We start from the raw sequence: 17,154 nt of genomic DNA on the forward strand, positions 1-17,154 counted from the left end.
AACCATATCTCATATTTCATATTTCTCTTGCAATACTGAGCTACAGCTCACTGTAATATTGGCATCATTCAGGCAAATGACGAATGCTCTGCAGTGTACTACGAAGCTAAGCCACAGTAATCATTAGATTATGTATATTAAATGTATTTTCAACTTAATGATATTTCCCATTTTCAAGGAATTTATCAAATTGTAACCCCACTTTTTAGTCAATATATATATATTGACTAAATATATATATATATAATATAGCATCTATATATAATATAGCATCATAGGCACGTACATATACAAAGGAGGCCAATAATCTTTTAATATATGTGTATATGTACACATGTGTGTTGTGTGTGTGAATGCACATGTACATATAATGCGTATCACATGCACTACTTTTCCATTCTTAGAAAAGCACTTCAAAACATGAAATTGAGCTAAAACTGATCGAAATAAGGGTGAACAGAGGCATCAACTAGGATTTTAATTTGTTTGTTTTTACTACAATGACACCAGGAAATATTTGCTTCCAAATGTTTAGTTAATGTAGTTTGGGCAAAACTTTAGGGAATCTCTTCCCTTTTGTTCCTCCCTAGTTTTGTTTCTTCTTAATAAAAATGCACAAAATAAACCATGATGTCAGACTTTACAGAGTGAAACAGAACGGGTTCAAGTTCCCTCTCCGCCATTGAATGGTTCTAGTGCCTGCTCAAGGGTTTCCTTCCCTCTACTACTAAAAGCCACTGAAAAGGACCTTAAAGGTCTGTCCTGAAGAGAAATGATAGGAACGTAAAGTCTGAGCATTACACCAAGTGCCTAAAAGCCACTTTACTTCAGAAAGACTAAAAGTTTCCTTTAAAGCAAGTCCGGTGTTTTGCCTGGATTAAATAAAATTGAGAATCATGGGGACATTTCCCTAGTAGTTATGCTGAAATGCATATCTACTCGGTCACATAGTACAACACATAAACACATAAATCAATAAAACTTTCAAAAATAATTGGTCTGAGTTTGGAGCAAAGGAAATGACAATTTTTCCTGTAGATGTTCTTTCACTCAATGTTAAGTTTGATCACTTAATCTCGGAAAATCCAAAAATTCAACAGCTAAAGCTCTCACCTACGCCCTAACTCAGTTCTCTGGGGTCTGTATGGCTCTTTGTATTACACTGCAATTTGTTCCACCTGCACCTTATAGGTGGTCAGTGCATAGCTGAGTCCTCAAACTTCACTTTGGAATTTTCTGGCTTTGGGGCTCAAAAAGAAAGTGTTTAGATTTAATGGTTTTATGGTCCATCAAATCCTGTGTAGTAGCCTCTAATTACATTCAGGGGCAGGAATTTCTTTTTAAACTTTTTTTTTTTTTTGACAGCTTAATACGAATTTGCTAATATGCTGAGCATTCCTGGAACGCATTAGGTGGATTTTAATTTTCCTCTATATGAGGTCCCAGTGCTCCCTCATGTGGCATTTGTCTATATAACAAGTCAGAAGCCCAAGGATGAATTAATATTTAATCTTCTTAAAATTTCTTTTTCATTACCCATGTTTAAAAGCAGGGGGAAAGGAGGAGCTTATATAACCGTGGAAGGTGAAGTAAAATTTTATTTACAGCCATTGTTCGCAAACCCAAACGATTCCCTTATTTATGTTCATAAAGCATCAAGTGACAGAGAAAGCATTGTATTAATTGGTTCTCTGAGAAATCAGAGATGCTCTACTTATCTTGCAAGATTGAAATTTAGCCTAATGATACTATCTATTGTATATACTGCTGGCACTTACATTTAATATTGCTATTTTCTTAAATATGTTAAATACTTTTAGAATGGATTCTATGCCCTTCCCTAAAGAAAATAATGAACAAAACTTTATAATTAAAAATTTTTTAAATAATCTACCAGAGCCTCAAATGGATGTGCCATTATTGATAGCACCATTTATCAGATTCAAAAATGTTACAATAATTGACAATTATTAAAATGCTAATTAAATAATCTGTAGAAACATCTTTCATGCATAGCACAGCATGTGAGAAATTCCAGTCAACGTTTTGTAGTGATTTTCTTCCTTCAACAGAGATCCAGGAATTTTAATTTTAATTTTTTGATATTTTAAGACCTTTACACATGCTCCCAAATTTTATGGAAAGCTCATATTTTCTGTAATTTTCATTTTCTATGGCTTGCTCCATCTTCTCAAAGTCAAAAGGATAAAATTATAAAAACATAATGTTTTCAATTAATATTCCAAGATTACAGCATAGGGTTTGCCTTAGGCTACAGTTCATGACATCTGAAATATCAGTAACTGACCAGGATATTATAGACACAGCTCCTAAGAGAATGATATAACCTTGAGAAAAGTAATTAACCTCCCCAAGCCTCAGTTTCCATATCCACAGGGGTTGAAGAATAATCAAGGGAAGATTTTTCAGGAAGATAGAGAAAATGAGGAAAATACAGGGAAGAATCCCACAAATATAGATGGGCCATCAGTGGAGTCGAGGGAAGTAATAGAGGGGGAGAAATGGAAGAATAAAAAGGAAGGGACTGAGGATTGAATTGAACGAACTGTACTGTGTACATATGTAAATACACTGCGGTGAATTTTGCCTTTATTTAAAGTGCCAATTTTAAAAATTATAAATAGATATATAAAATAAATATAAAAAATTATAAATAAACAATAAGAAGAGGATGGGAAACAGGGGGAAGGAGGAGGGGAGAGAAAAAGGAAGCACTAGGGACTAAAGTGGAACAACTTGTGCTCCATACTTGTATGATTATGTTAAAGTAGACCCCAATGTTATGTATAACTATGATGCACTAATAAAAATATTTTCTAAAAAAAAATAATAATAATGAACTTTTATTGGGAAAAGGGGAGGGAGGAGTGGGGAAGGGAGCATGGGGCAGGAAAGATGGTGGAATGAGATGGACATCATTAACCTAGGTACATGTATGACTGCACATATGATATGACGCTACATCATGTACAACCAGAGAAATAGAAAGTTGTTCTGCAATTGTGCACAATGAATCAAAATGCATTCTGCTGTCATATATACCTAATTAAAATAAGTTAATTAATAAATAATTAAAAATACAAAAAAAATAATGCTCTTACACTTTGGACTCACATATTTTTAACGTGGTAATAAGAAACAAATGAGATTACAAACTCAAATTGCCAGGCACACATTAATTTCTCAACAAATGTTGACTTTGATCATTTTGCATAAGATTCTGAAGTATTACTTTCAGAATTTGCAACATTTATTAAATGTGTTTTTGTGTTTTCAGCAAGATCCAAAGATAAATATGTATCCACTTCCTCTGCTCTATCTCAGGTATGTAGTATAAGAAAGAAATCAAGCACATACAAATACTCCCCATTTGAACTCTCCACATTTGGCATAAAATGTGGTAGAAGAGGTAGGATTTCAGAAAAATAAGGAAGGGCAGGTCTGTACTTTGTACAGAGTATTCAGTGAATGTTTAAGTGGGATAAAACCATTTATTTATTTACTAAAAAAATTTGTAAAAAAAAAATCCCCCATTTCTGTTAGGAATTTTCAGGTTTTATTTTTGTAGTTTTCTTATTGAAGAGTTTTTTGTTGCAGTTTGTTTGCTTTGTTTTCTTTTCATCTTAGCAGCAATTTAAAAAAAATTTTTTTCTCCTAAGATCCAACATGAAACACAAGTACCTGTATGTTTGGTGATACAACTAAGGTCTCTAAGATCCTGGAAACCACCCTAGCACCACTTTCTTGGCTTAAGCCCCTCATTTTATCAGTGAAGAAACCTAATCCTACAGAGTGAAAATGACCTGCCACAAGAAGCAAAACCAGTTAGTGGCAGATTTTCACATAAATCAGATGTCCCAGCTGAGCAGCCCAGGAGACAGTTGTAGCCCACAGAAGTATTTGCTTTGGCCCACATATTGTTTCCTCAAATAGTGTTTTAGAGCATTTTGATTTATTTGCCAACATGTAAAAACCAGGAGATTGTACATAAAATCAAGATTTCTGACTTCTCTTAAAATATTTGAAGATTTGGCAACCCCTCATCCTCACTCCTTGGGGGAAGAGTCAGTGAGCCCTAAGATGTGGCTGCCCTCTTTGGGATACAAATACAATCTCAGCAAGGATTGGATGGAACTTGTGATCTCAGGTTTACTACTTTCTCCACCACTTGTGCGGTTGTTTTCTTAATTCCTTCCCTCTTCAGACATTAACTTTACAAGCTTAACCCTTAAAGGCCTTTTTTGAGGCCCCCTTTATAAAGCTTAAGACAAAAATATTTTTCAGCTGAGAAAAAGGAATTTTCATTCCCACCAAGGTTAAAATGGAGAGGACTTTCTGAAAGTGGGTTTTTACATGTGAAAGAGAAATATTTGGAGGGCTTTGGATTTGGAAGAAGGACAAATAAAAAGTATGCCCCATTTCTGTAAGCACTTACTTCAAGAATCCTCACAAGAATCCCTGAAAGTTCTTATTTGTATAGGTTTGCCACATTTAGTAAATATTAGGTTAAAAAAGTGACTTGTTCTTTATCTAAAATTCTCATGTAACTTGTCCCTGTATTTTGTCTGGCCACCTTATATTCATTGCCATTTTATATTTTTAAAAAAGTGTAGCTCTGCTGGTAATTCTGAAGCATAAAACAGCAATCATACTAGGGTTATAAGGTGAGAGGAAAGGCCAAAGTTTCCTTAAAGTTAGATTCTGCGAAAATGTCTGAAGAACCCATTGGGAATTGAAGACTACATTGCCATGGCAACATTCAGAACTTTCTGGAGGCACATACTAATTACTCAGGCCAGATCATTCCCTATAGATTCAAATGGCCTTCACTCTCACTATGGTGATGGGGACACTTTCTCAAGAGACAGATTACTAACTACCCTCTGTCCTCTCAACTTGGTACCTACTTCTCTTCCTTGCAAGGGGCTACATCCCTGAAATCTGGAAAATTTAGGGGCCAGATAACTAGGAGGGTGACAGAAAAAATCTTTTCATAATAACATCCATAGATTTCACAATATTCCCAAGGATTGCGATTACTAGAAAAGATTTCCATTTTCTTTTGGGGGATGATGGAGTAAATCAAATTAGAAGCTTCATAATTGCATGATGATTTTCTGAGTTTCAGAAAAAAAAGTAATCTTTACCAAGTATGAATGTTCTTATACTCTTACTTAAAATTTTCCCATGGCTGCATATAGCCCTCAGTTAACTATCATCCTGGTATTTATTCCTCTGGAAGCCAACGATGACAGGATGATTGAGTGCAAGTTGTTCCAGGTAGGGATGATCCCAAGGTGATCACTGGAGGATGGAGGGAGTGAGAGACAGATATAGGAAGGTAGCCAACCAGGAAGACAAGGCTGATGGGCAGGAAACTTTGGTGGACAACTAGGGATCAATTCCATTGGGTGACAGTATTAGTAAATGCTTCAGTTACTCTGAACAAAGAGAATTGAGCTATTTATCCACCAGTTACTATACACCACACATTCATTCATTTACTCCCAACTTAGCCATTCATGGGCTCCTGCTGCCAGAGAAAATGCCAGGCAAAAAGTTGCAGATTCAGAAAAAAAGGAAGAACAACGATGAAATATATCTGGGGCATCAACAGAATCTGCTCCAGGGACACATCCCTCCCTTCCAAATAACCCATCATTCTACAACCAAAACACTGTGACCAAGAATTCCACTTGACTACAAGCCAATAACCACTGGTTTGGGGGGTTAATCTGAATGTTAAACAGACCAAGAACCCATTGATGAAAGCCTTAAAAATTCTGAAGTTCTCCAGGGAGGTTTCTCTCACAAGTCTGGAATATAATCTTTCTGAAACTCAAGAAGTCTGGAATAAACCTCAAGGGAGGTTGATCTTATAAATCTGGTTACTCTTGAGAGCAGTGTAACCATTCATTGACATCACCAAATCCTCTATGACCTCAATGTCACTACATTCCCTTCATTCTGTCTTTTCCACTTTTTCCAAATGTCTATTATATATTTTGTTATCCTGGGAGAACTACTTTGCATGCATCTAAAGTTATAAGTTAATTACTTCCACAGGATTGTGATTGGCAAATAAATGGATTTCTTCTCTTGACACTTCAGAAGATTTTTCCAGACATTCAAGGCCAGGAGGAACTCCAATTCTGGAGACAGAATAGCTGGATCTGAATCTTACCTCTAACCCTTATTATCCATGTAATCCCGAGCAAGTTACTCATCTGGTGTGTAACTTGGTTTCTCATGCGTAAAATGGATTTAACAATATGGCTTGATTCTCCAGGCTGTTTTGAAAATTCAATCCTTTAATAATTGTAGTGGCCTTCATAGTGATTTATAAGTGTCCGCTAAATAACTCTAAAGGGATTAGACTCTAATGAGCATTTAATATCCTCTCACAGTTTAGTGCTCAGGAAAATAATGTTAGATAAAATAGTCCTACCTAGGGGTTGTGGTTGTAGCTCTGTGGTAGAGCGCTTGCCTAGCATCTGTGAGTCAATGAGTCTGATACTCAGCAGCATAAATAAATAAATAAATGTCCATCATATATATATATATATACACACACACACACACACACACACTTGTTTTATTGTATATATGTATATATTAGTTATATATGATATATTTAAATATATATAACTAATATATATATATATTTTTAAATCCTGACTAGGCTCTGAAGTCATTCATAGTTTCTAAATAGCTTACTTTTCTTCTTTACTGACACCCTATATTCACCAAGAATAAGGAACACTAACCTTGGCACCATTAAAAGTGACCTTACTAACTAAGAAACCTGCTTTCTCTGTAATTATAGCCATTTAGCCAAAATGAGACACTGACACCTGTCAAACATCAAGTAAAGGTATAAAAAGGTATAAAAGCAACTTGTTAGCTCTGGGATGTCTTACCCACTGCTTGTTAATTTCTATACTTCATTCCCTTCATTTCCATTCTCTTTATCGTTTTCCTTTTTTCTCCCCTCTTTTAAATCTAACTTGTGTTGAATTCTTCTTAAGAAATCATCCAAAGAGCAGTTTATAACTACGGACCAAGAGTCAGAAGAACAAAAAGTCAGGAATAATCTCATCACTCACGCATAAACCTTTGTAAACTCTGATAGGCATCCTCATCTTTAAATATATACTTTTAAAAATATTAAATAATAGCGATTTTCTATGTCATTATACTCTATGATATCATTTTTTTTAAATTTCATTACATTTCAATGCATCCTAGTTTTTGCAACTTATGTCCAGTGATTGAGATATTTTTCCAACTTTTTGCTTATTAAATATATAATAGATGTGCTAGAGATTACACTCTTGCCAAGCGTGTATGAAGCCCTGAGTTAGAACCCCAGCACTGCAAAAAAATAAAAATTAAAAAAAATAAATTAAATTAAGAATAAGAAAAATAACAGATGGCAAGGTCCTTGCAGAAGTGTTTTTCCTCAAAGTACTACTTTCTTGGAATTCCTAGAAAATAATGTGTAGCATCACATGGAATTTACATTTTTAGTGCTTTTTACTATGCCAAAATACTTTTAATGCCTAAACATTTTTAGAAAGATTATTCCACCATACACTGTTCCTCATCAGCTTTTTAAAATGCACAGTTTACTCCTAACCTCAGCTTACTGTATGATCTGAAAATAACAATTTGATATTTAGAAAATGAGAAATATTGTTATGATTAACATTCCTTTGCCTATCAGTGAAATTAAATATTTTCCATCCATTTATTGGTGGTTTTAATGTTTCCATTTGTTAATTTCCTACTTATATATTTATTTCCACTTATATATATTTTTTGTACCTTTTGGGTGATATGTTATTTTCTTTTTCAAATATATGGGCTTTTTACAGAGAAGGGACATTAACCCATTGCTATCACATTTTATCACTTTTTTTCAGTTTGCCCTTTTCTTTAAATTTTTATAAAAATTTTAGAGCAACAATGTTTTAGTTCTGTATGTTTGTTTGCTTTTCTTTACTGGTTGATTCCTATGGCATCTTATCCCAACTTTAAATAGACATATACCCATTTAGTATTTAGTAACCAGATTTTCCTTCTCCTTGCCTAATTTTCAGGATTCCCATAAATCAATGCCAGGAATCCCAAGGCCACTTACCTGCATGTGGTCTAGGATTAGAAAGAAAGAAGGAATGAAAGAAAGAGAGAGAGAGAGAGAGAGAGAGAGAGAGAGAGAGAGAAAAGGAAAGGAAAGAAAAGAAACGAAACAAACAAAAATAAGTGCCAGCCTCAGTTGCCTAAGTCTGCCCAAAACCCAGAAGAATTCATTCTGACATCCCTGGTAGAATTTTGTGGCAAACATTTCAAAGAGGAAAATGAATCCACAAGATCCTTAATTTTTAGAACTAAAATGCCTTAAAATAGTATTTGGTTCATGCTCATTTGGCCTTCATTTCCAGTTCTACTGAGCATCAAAAGATGTCAAGTAAAATTTATTACCAATTTTTATAGGAATTTTTAAAGCAGAAATTACAGTGATATATGCATAGCCTTTTAAATGCTAATCATTGCTAAGGAACTAGGAAGTTCAAAAATTAGGCACAATAGGAGATTTCTTTACATCATATTTGATTTTCTCTTTGCTGTCTCTTAAGGCAGTTGAAAATGCTCTATTGGGAAAATAACACATCCATAAAAAAGAATCTTAATCCAAAATCATAGAAGAAAACACAAGCAATCTGATTGCTTCTGTTCTTTTCAGTGTGAAATCACTTTGGCTTGGAGAAAGTAGATCTTTGAAATAGGGTAGCTACCTAGTTGAATCCCACTTCTGCCCCTACATAGCTGTGGCCTTGGAAGAGCCATTTCTCAGACCTTCATTTTTTGAGATGTTGATATTAACACCCTGAGCCACTAATCTATGCCAAGAACTTAATATGTGTGAACTTATATTCACAGTAATCCAATGAGGCACGTATGAATTTTATCTTCATTTTATAGCTGAGGAACCCAAGGTGTAGAGCAGTATGTTGCCCAAAGAGATACAACTAGAAAATAGAAGAGCAGGATATATAGCATTTTGATGATAGAACCAACAAGTTTAATTTTTCTGAGTGCAGGGAAGTGTTTGCTTGATGCATCATAGAAGAGAATTGCTAATCATTTTTCTTCTTCTGTCCCTGTGCTAAGGACATACTTCCTACCTCTCACAGTTGCAAGTTCCCCATCCACATGAGCCATGCGCTGCATGGCAGTAGCCCCAGCACATATTGGCATGCTGACCCGCTGTCCTAAAACAGAAGTTGACAAATCGATTTCAGCAACATTCTGGAGCATCCTTGGATATAGCTTCCATCTACAATTAAAAAAGATAAATAGCTTTAGAACTTGAAAATATAACCAATGATTTGACATGGCATTTTATTCAGAAAGAAAAAAAATATTAGATTTTTTTTTTTTTTGCATCAAGCAGATGATATCACAAAGCTAAAAGACAAGAAGCAATTTTAATTGTTAGGGCAGAAAGTTAATAATAAGATGATAAGGAATATGATGCAATGTGTACATGTATTGAACAATACATGGCACCCCTTAGCATGTAAAACTTTAATTTTTATGTATGTATCAATCAAAATTCAAACATACAAAAAAGATGACAATGAATTTCCCAAGCTATTTATTTATTTATTTATTTATTATTTCTTACTAGCAATTTTTAATTAAAGTATAAATAGCATACAGTAGAACTTACCAACACTTTTGTACATGTTTGTAGATTGTGAAAAACATATATAGTGGCATAACTGCTAAGAAAATGAAGAGCCTTAATAGCTCAGTTACTCCTAAATTTCCCCATGCCCGCCACCTTTCCTGAATATGCAAAGTGCATTTAATCCATCTTCAAGAGTTCCCAAAGTATTAACTGTTTCAGTGTTGCCCAAAAGTCCAAGTCCAGAGTCTCATGTTAGATTTAAGACAAATTCTTTACTGTTAGTGTGAGCCACTGTAAAAAGCAAAAGCAAGTTATATATATATATATCCAATATATAGTGCCACGAGTAAACATTCTCATTACAAAAGGAAGGAATAGATGCATGTAATGAAGGAATGGGTCTAAAATCCAGCCAGGCAAACAAGTCCTGCATGTGTATAGACACTTGGTAGTGAAATGTGATAACCAAAAGACTTGTGTAATTCCATCCCTGTGGCCTTGTTGGTTACCATCCAATTGGCCTCTCTCTTAGGCAAGCTGTCTGCAGTCAGCAGCTTCCCTTGGCAGGTGTTCTGTTTAATTGGCATCTCTGAATCCCAGGGGTCTTTATTGCAGCTTTGACTTCATTCTGCTGACTTCATGCATTGTCTTCTCAAAGATGCCTGCAAGGATTCCAACCCTGCTACACTTTGCCTGGCCTCCCAGACCTTTTAAATCTAAGTAGAATCTTCCATGACCCCCTAACTCCAGCATCCTGCATTCCTGCAGAACCAGCACCAATGAGATATCAACATCTGCTGCCAGCTCCAACAGTACATGGGACTCCTTGGATCAGAGCCGCACCAGCTTCTGAAAGCCTGGGCAGCTGAGTGCAGTGAAATCAATCCTGGGCAAAGAGATTTCCAGATTCCCCCCATTGGCAGAGTTCCACCAAGGAGTCTTCTCAAAGGAGTTTTCATTTTTACACCCTTGAACCGGCCATGAGTGTGATCTTGCTGATTCCTCTCAAATCTCAAAGCATCTTTCCTATTCTTTCTGTGCAAAGTACTTAACTTCACTTTATTGGTGTAATCTCTTCAGCAACCACATCTTCTTTGGCCCCAGTTTTATTTGTGTTTTTCTGTCCAAACCACAAATTTTTAAAACTTATTTTCTTCTGCATTCTGCTTCTGATTCTCACAGTAAACCTGTGAAAATAATTTAGAGGAAGAAAGATTTATTTGGGGCTCATGGTTTCAGAAGTTCAGGCTATGGTCAACTGATCCCATTGCTTTGGACCTGAGGTGAGACAGAACATCATGGAGCATAACACAGAGAAGCTTCTCAGCTCATGGCAGCTGGGAGGCAAAGAGACAAAGCCCCACTTGCTTTTACAGTAAAACACTCCCCATCTCAATCCTCTGACAACCATAAATGTGTTTTTTGTTGTTGGGTTGCTTTTTTGTTTGTTTGTTTGGTTGGTTGGTTGGTTGGTTTTTGTTTTTTGTTTTCAAAGTTTTGCTTTGCAAGAATATCCTAGAGTCTTTAATAATATTCTTTTTCCTTTGAATATAATGCATTTGAAATCTGTCCATGTTGTTGCATTTATCAATAGTTGGTGCCTTTTGATTAATGACTAACACTCCACCATACAGGGGTATCACAGTTTGTTTCTCCATTCCCAAACTAAGGGACATTTGAAATGTTTTCAGTTTGAAGTGATTATACATAAAGTCACTATAAACATTGACCTACAGGTTTTTGAGAAAACATAGTTTTTATTTCACTTCCCTCTGGTCATTTTGAAGATGGACAGAGGCCCAGAAGGTAGATTAGAGTTGAAGAAGATATATTACATCACTTTCTCTTCTTTTTTCTGTAATGCATAGTAGCTGCAATTGCTTTTTAAATTATAATTTGCTTTCTTCAGCATGGTTGAGCTGAATGCTGTACTCATTGATATGTGATAATGAGGAAGGATAACCCTTTTTAGATGAGTTGAACATTTTCCTTGAAAATGTTAGTTAACTGAAACCAGAATTTTGGGCTTAAACAGTTTTTGACTCCTGAAAATTATCTTACATGATTTTTTTTTCTGTGATTCTTCCATGTTGGAGTAAAAATTTCCAAAAACAAAACAAACAAAAATTCACTAGTAAAATTTACAGATGCAACAGTTCTCTTTCCTCCAAGCAAAATGTACATCTCTAACTCATTTGGGTTCATTATTTTCCTCATTAATGAACAACTAAAGCTGAAGAAAATTCAGTCTTATTACTAATGGGTATTGGTCTAATGAATTGCTTGCACAGACACACATCTATACCTAACCAACACTTAACTCACACTTCCTTTCCTAGAGAGATTGAAGTTTTTTTTTTTTCAGTAAATATGGTGAAGTGTGATGTAGTAATGGAGTAATTGAGAAAAAAAGTTCTCATTTGAAGCCGACTTCAATTGAGAAATTCTGCCTTAATATTGCTTGTGAACTAGCTAAGGGTCTGTAATCTAACCCGTCCATTATAAAGTAAAACATCCAGTTCTTAAGAAGCACCATAAAGTAGTTTCACTGTGTGATTTCTATGCTATTCCTTTGAACATCATAATTGTCATTATTTATGTCACACCGCACGCTCTGCTGCTGGAAGTCTTTTCTTCTCCACTGACCTTCACAGCATGATTCTTTGATCTCCGTGTTGAAGGGAGAGAGGCAAAAGCCTTGAAGGGAGCTTTTATTACCAACCATGTGTGTTCTTAGAATGAGAGAAAAAGATTTTAATGGCAGCCATTGGCATGCCAGCTAGGAAGGCACTAATATTGACTCAGGGCTGGGGAAACAATGAAAGCCTTTATGGAGAGGATACACAAAGCTGCAGGGTATGGGCGAAGGGTGTGTGTGTGTGTGTGTGTGTGTGTGTGTGTGTGTGTGTGTGTGTCAAAGGGGAATTTTTCAATGTCTTATTCCTATTTGAAAAGCAAGGCTCTCTCCAGACAGCAGCTTTACACTTCTCCACCTGGTGGCGCAGTCACCTTAATAACTGTGCTGCTGTTGCTGCTTTCACCACAAATGCTATTTTCTGTGCTGAGGATGTTACAGTGAATCATCAGCCAATGAACGAAATCCAATTCTGGGCAAAATCAGATAAAGCCAATGGAGCGGGGAAAATGTTCATCCTCTAAGAGTCATCCACGTTTGGACATTTTCCAAAGTTCAAGGACACTGAGTTTGCCAGATGTTTCCCATATCTTTCCAAACCCTACCCAGCCCACCCGAATGAAACTGACTGTCCCAGGAATCATGCAAAAATGATGCTCTCATGGGGCCTCAGCTTTGGAAAGTCTTTAAAGATGCATCAAATGGTTGAACCAACTGAAGAATAAGACTTTTTTCAAAGGATAGAAAATAAGATGCCATTAACAGCACTTTTAGCCCAACGAGGCCCTCAAATTTAACTTATCAAAAAATCAACACAGGCACACACTCTCCAAGAGGTGACTGCTCTTGGAAGACATCCCAGCTTTAAAGCCTGTGCTTATTGATCACACCTACCAAGCACAATGAATGACTGTTGCCTAAGTCCTTCAAACACTGTCACCTTGCATTCCAATTTCCTTACCTTAATATTTTACTTTGAGACAGAATGCAAAAAGTGCCTTAACCACCTCTGGTGGCTATTAGTTAATAGATATTGTGATGAACACTAAAATGCTACTGGTGAGTTTATATGGCTTCTGGAATATCAAAGTAAGAACATCATCACTTTTATTCTTCAGTGATTAACAGAAAAAAAACACACAGTTGTCAGTGTCGTTAGGTGACGTAGTGTGAGAGGGAGGAGCTTCTATTTTTGAAACCAGAGGGCCTCTAAGTACCCAAATTATAGAATGATTTTCTATCAATAATTATTTCAGAAAAAGCCACAAAATATGTGCAGATCATGCTTTAGGAGACTGCTTTGAGAGCATGTAGATGAGAAAAAAAAAATATACCGTTCCTTCTCAAATTAACCCTAATCAGATCAGGTCACACAAAATGCAGCAAGCTGACATTCACTCTGTTCTTATCATATTTATATTTGCAATAGGAAATTTCCTTCTTCTGAGTGGTTCCATTTATTCTTCATTATGTTTTTTTGTTGTTGATTGATTGTTTGTTTTTGTTGTTTGTTTTTGGTTACAGTAATACTAAAGCCCCGAGTCTTAATCATAAATGTCTCCAAGCGATAGCTGGGTCACATGAAAGGTCCCAGTCCCCAAAACTCCAAAATGTGGTTTTCAGATCTGAGTACAGAGAGATAAACACTGTTACTTTAAATGACTCTTTGTTGTCCTTGTGGTAGGAGGAGACCATTTCACAAATGTCTTTGAAATACCCTGACCTTAGGTTACAACGGGTTATCTGAAGTTTAGGTGTTGCACCCTTTATTTGAATCAGAGTCAAAAAAAAATTTCAGGGTGATTCCTTTCATGTTATCAACCCAAAGCCACCAAAACCCTGGCAGAAAATCTTTTAGTTCCATGTGACAGCTAGATAATACAAGACAAAGAATCAAGGGTCACCCAGCAAGTCACACAGCAAAAGAGGAATTGAGATGTGAAATCGGTAACCACGAGTATGTGTTGCAATACAGTCTCAAGTGCTCAATAACAAAAGAGTATCAGCTGTCTTCCAAAGTTGATAATGTCTTTTTTTTTTTTCTTTAAGGATGAACAAAAATGAATTGTCAAGATTCATGGAAACGGTGGCATTGCAAACTCTTTCCCATTACCTGCCACCCTTCCCTAAATTTCTCAGGGCACACATAGGAAGGCAATAATCTCTGGAGTGCCACATGATTCAAAATAAGCCATAGGATGGTTTTCCAGTTCATAACTTGAAGTGCCTAAGTCTTCTGGTCTCACAAAGTTCTCGAATCTCGAGGGTTGCAGCACCCTTTGGCTCTTTTCTCTGAAGGCTTCTCTGAGCCAACTGTTTGGAGTCCATTTAATATTAATTCAATCCTCCAGAATTATGGGAACCCAAAGTCAATATGCATTCATGGGATTTAAGCTCCTGTGGATGGAATTTGCTCTGGCTCACTGCTCTGTCCTCAGCTGGTAGTACAGAACCTAGCCCCTAGAGACTGCTATAAGCAGAAGTTAACTCATTGGCAAGCATTGGGGGAGGGGCCAAGGAGTGTGGAAAGCTGTATAGAAATGGCCTGGGTGATCACCAGCACCAATGCTGAGACACCAGCTCCCTGCGTCTATCAAGGGCCTGAAATTCCCTTGGTAGTAATGGCCCATTTGGTTTAAGGTGTTGTTTTCAGACCACTCACAGAAGAACCATGTCACCTATTGAATAGAATTGACATGGGGGCAGTTGACATGACAAGATGTCCAAGAAGGGACATCTTCCAGAAGCAGAAAATTTTGATGGGTCCAACATAGAAAGCAATGATTAGAAAAGATTAGATTATGCAGAAATGTAAGCCCCTCCACTCTTAGGCTATCATGAATTCTCCAGAATTTTCTAGTTCAAATGGGAGAAAACCTGAATCAAGGATTGCAAGGACTGGGATAGGTCCCACCCTTTATTCCACGGCCAACCTGGGGCATCATGACCTGTGGGTCAATCAGCACTGCCTGCAGGAGATCAGCTGGGTTAGAATGATTTTATTTGTCCTAATTTACATATAGCAAAGTGATTTTGAGTGATTTCACTCTAGATTCAAGAATTCAAAAAGAAGCAGACTCTCCCTCCCTGGATATTTTCTGTCTCTTTTCCTTTAATTTATCACCATAATGAGCACTTACACTATTCATTGCCTTTAGTAAGGACTGTAATGGAAGATGGATGGAACTAACAGTGTATTGCAGCCTCCCCTCCCCTCCTCCAGAAAATAAACCATTTCTGTATCTGCTGAGAGAAAAACACTCCTTTAAAGATATCTTGTTTCTTGTTTTTATTACAAACAGAAAACATAAACCGTGACACTCACCATCTTGTATCTTGAAATATGAAAGTCAAGGGAAAACTAATTTGGGAAGAGAAATGAAGCTTTTTGCAGGAGAGATGAAACAGCGAAGTTGAAAGATGAATGTAACGTAGACAAATTGAAATCTAAAGTGGAAGTTAAAAACAACAGTAATCAAAATGAATGATAACACAGGAAGCCAGCAGGATGGGAATATCTGAGGCAGTAATCCTATCTGGTTCAACCAGATAAGACGGTTATCTTGCAGTTAGTGTTATTTCCTACCTCATGAACGTGAGCACTCACTGTCACTCTCACAGAAAAATAAATAAATAAAATTTAAAAACACAAGGCATCAAAATTTATAACTAATGTTATGTGTGGTTAAATTAACTCCATCATACTTTCAAGTGTAGACAGAGGGTTAGCTTTTACAGTCAATTGTTCAAGATTCTCAGCCTTGGAATATTTTAAACAATCCAAGAACTCAAGATTCTTCACATCCCCCCAGAAAGTTCCCCTCTCTATTAAACGCATATCTAGACAAATAATTCCACACCACCAGCACAAACCTGCATCTCGTTTTGATGCTATATCTTAGTGTAATATTAAAGCACAATTTTACATTAAAAAAATTTCTTACCTGGAGAATGCTGTAATATTATCAGCCAAGGTCTCCTGATCATTTGCCCCAGATCTATAATAGTCATATATAGACTTTTGAAGCACTGATTTAGCATGTTGTTCATAATCATCAATACAAACTAGCCGGGAGAACATTTTCCTAGCTTATTTCGACCTTGGTTGTTACTGGTTTTTGGTTGTTTATTTTTTGAGTATTGCCTTCTACACCCTGACAATTCCATTATTTGTCAATTATTAATAGACTTTTGTCAAAGTTCATATTTAGTTCTCTGTTGCTTACATCAAGTAAGCAAACATTATATGCTTAGACTTTGAAATTTAATTTGCAAGGTTATCCACCAAAGAACACCTAAGCCATAAGAAGTTGTGATTGAGGAGGCAGAAGGAGGCGATGAAGTGTCTATCACATTGAAAAAGCAGAGAAATGAATACAAAAATAAGGACTTAGTATTTATGTGAAATCACTTTTGGTTTAGTTGTGCCTATGGCTGATTCTTCTACGTTACCTGCCTTTGGTCTTTGCTTTGTTCCCAGAACAGGCCCACTCATTTTCCTTCCACATTTGGATCATGTACATATTATATGAAAATGAAATACACTTCTACCAAATATGAAATTTAGCTATAAACCTTTGGCTTTAACACGGAACATTATGGCCACATTCACAACTAATTCTTAAAAAAATATTTGGAGGGGATATAGGGAAGTGTCATCCCAAAGGACAATGTGATCTCAACCTAAAATTTCACCCAATCACAGAATATGTGATGAAGGTTTGGATCAGCAAGATGTGATTAAGAAAGCAATGCCTTTAACATCATGCCTGTGTTTCAATCTAGGAGCCTTTACTTTGAG

At 36.2% G+C, this 17,154-nt stretch overlaps 1 protein-coding gene across 1 annotated transcript in view; it reads right to left on the reverse strand.

The window, feature by feature from the left end:
• The window catches only part of Hao1 (hydroxyacid oxidase 1), a 52,244-nt gene extending 35,743 nt beyond the window's left edge, over window positions 1-16,501 (reverse strand). Inside the window, exons 1-2 of the mRNA XM_015482819.2 lie at window positions 16,298-16,501; window positions 9,210-9,361 (exon numbers count right to left, since the gene is read on the reverse strand). Coding sequence (XP_015338305.1) covers window positions 9,210-9,361; window positions 16,298-16,434 — 289 coding nt within the window. The 5' untranslated portion in view covers window positions 16,435-16,501. The remainder of the gene's footprint in view (window positions 1-9,209; window positions 9,362-16,297) is intronic.
• Between the last annotated feature and the right edge of the window lie 653 nt (window positions 16,502-17,154).

The sequence above is a fragment of the Marmota marmota genome, unplaced genomic scaffold (genome assembly GCF_001458135.2).
Source record: "Marmota marmota marmota unplaced genomic scaffold, marMar, whole genome shotgun sequence".
NCBI lineage: Eukaryota > Metazoa > Chordata > Mammalia > Rodentia > Sciuridae > Marmota > Marmota marmota.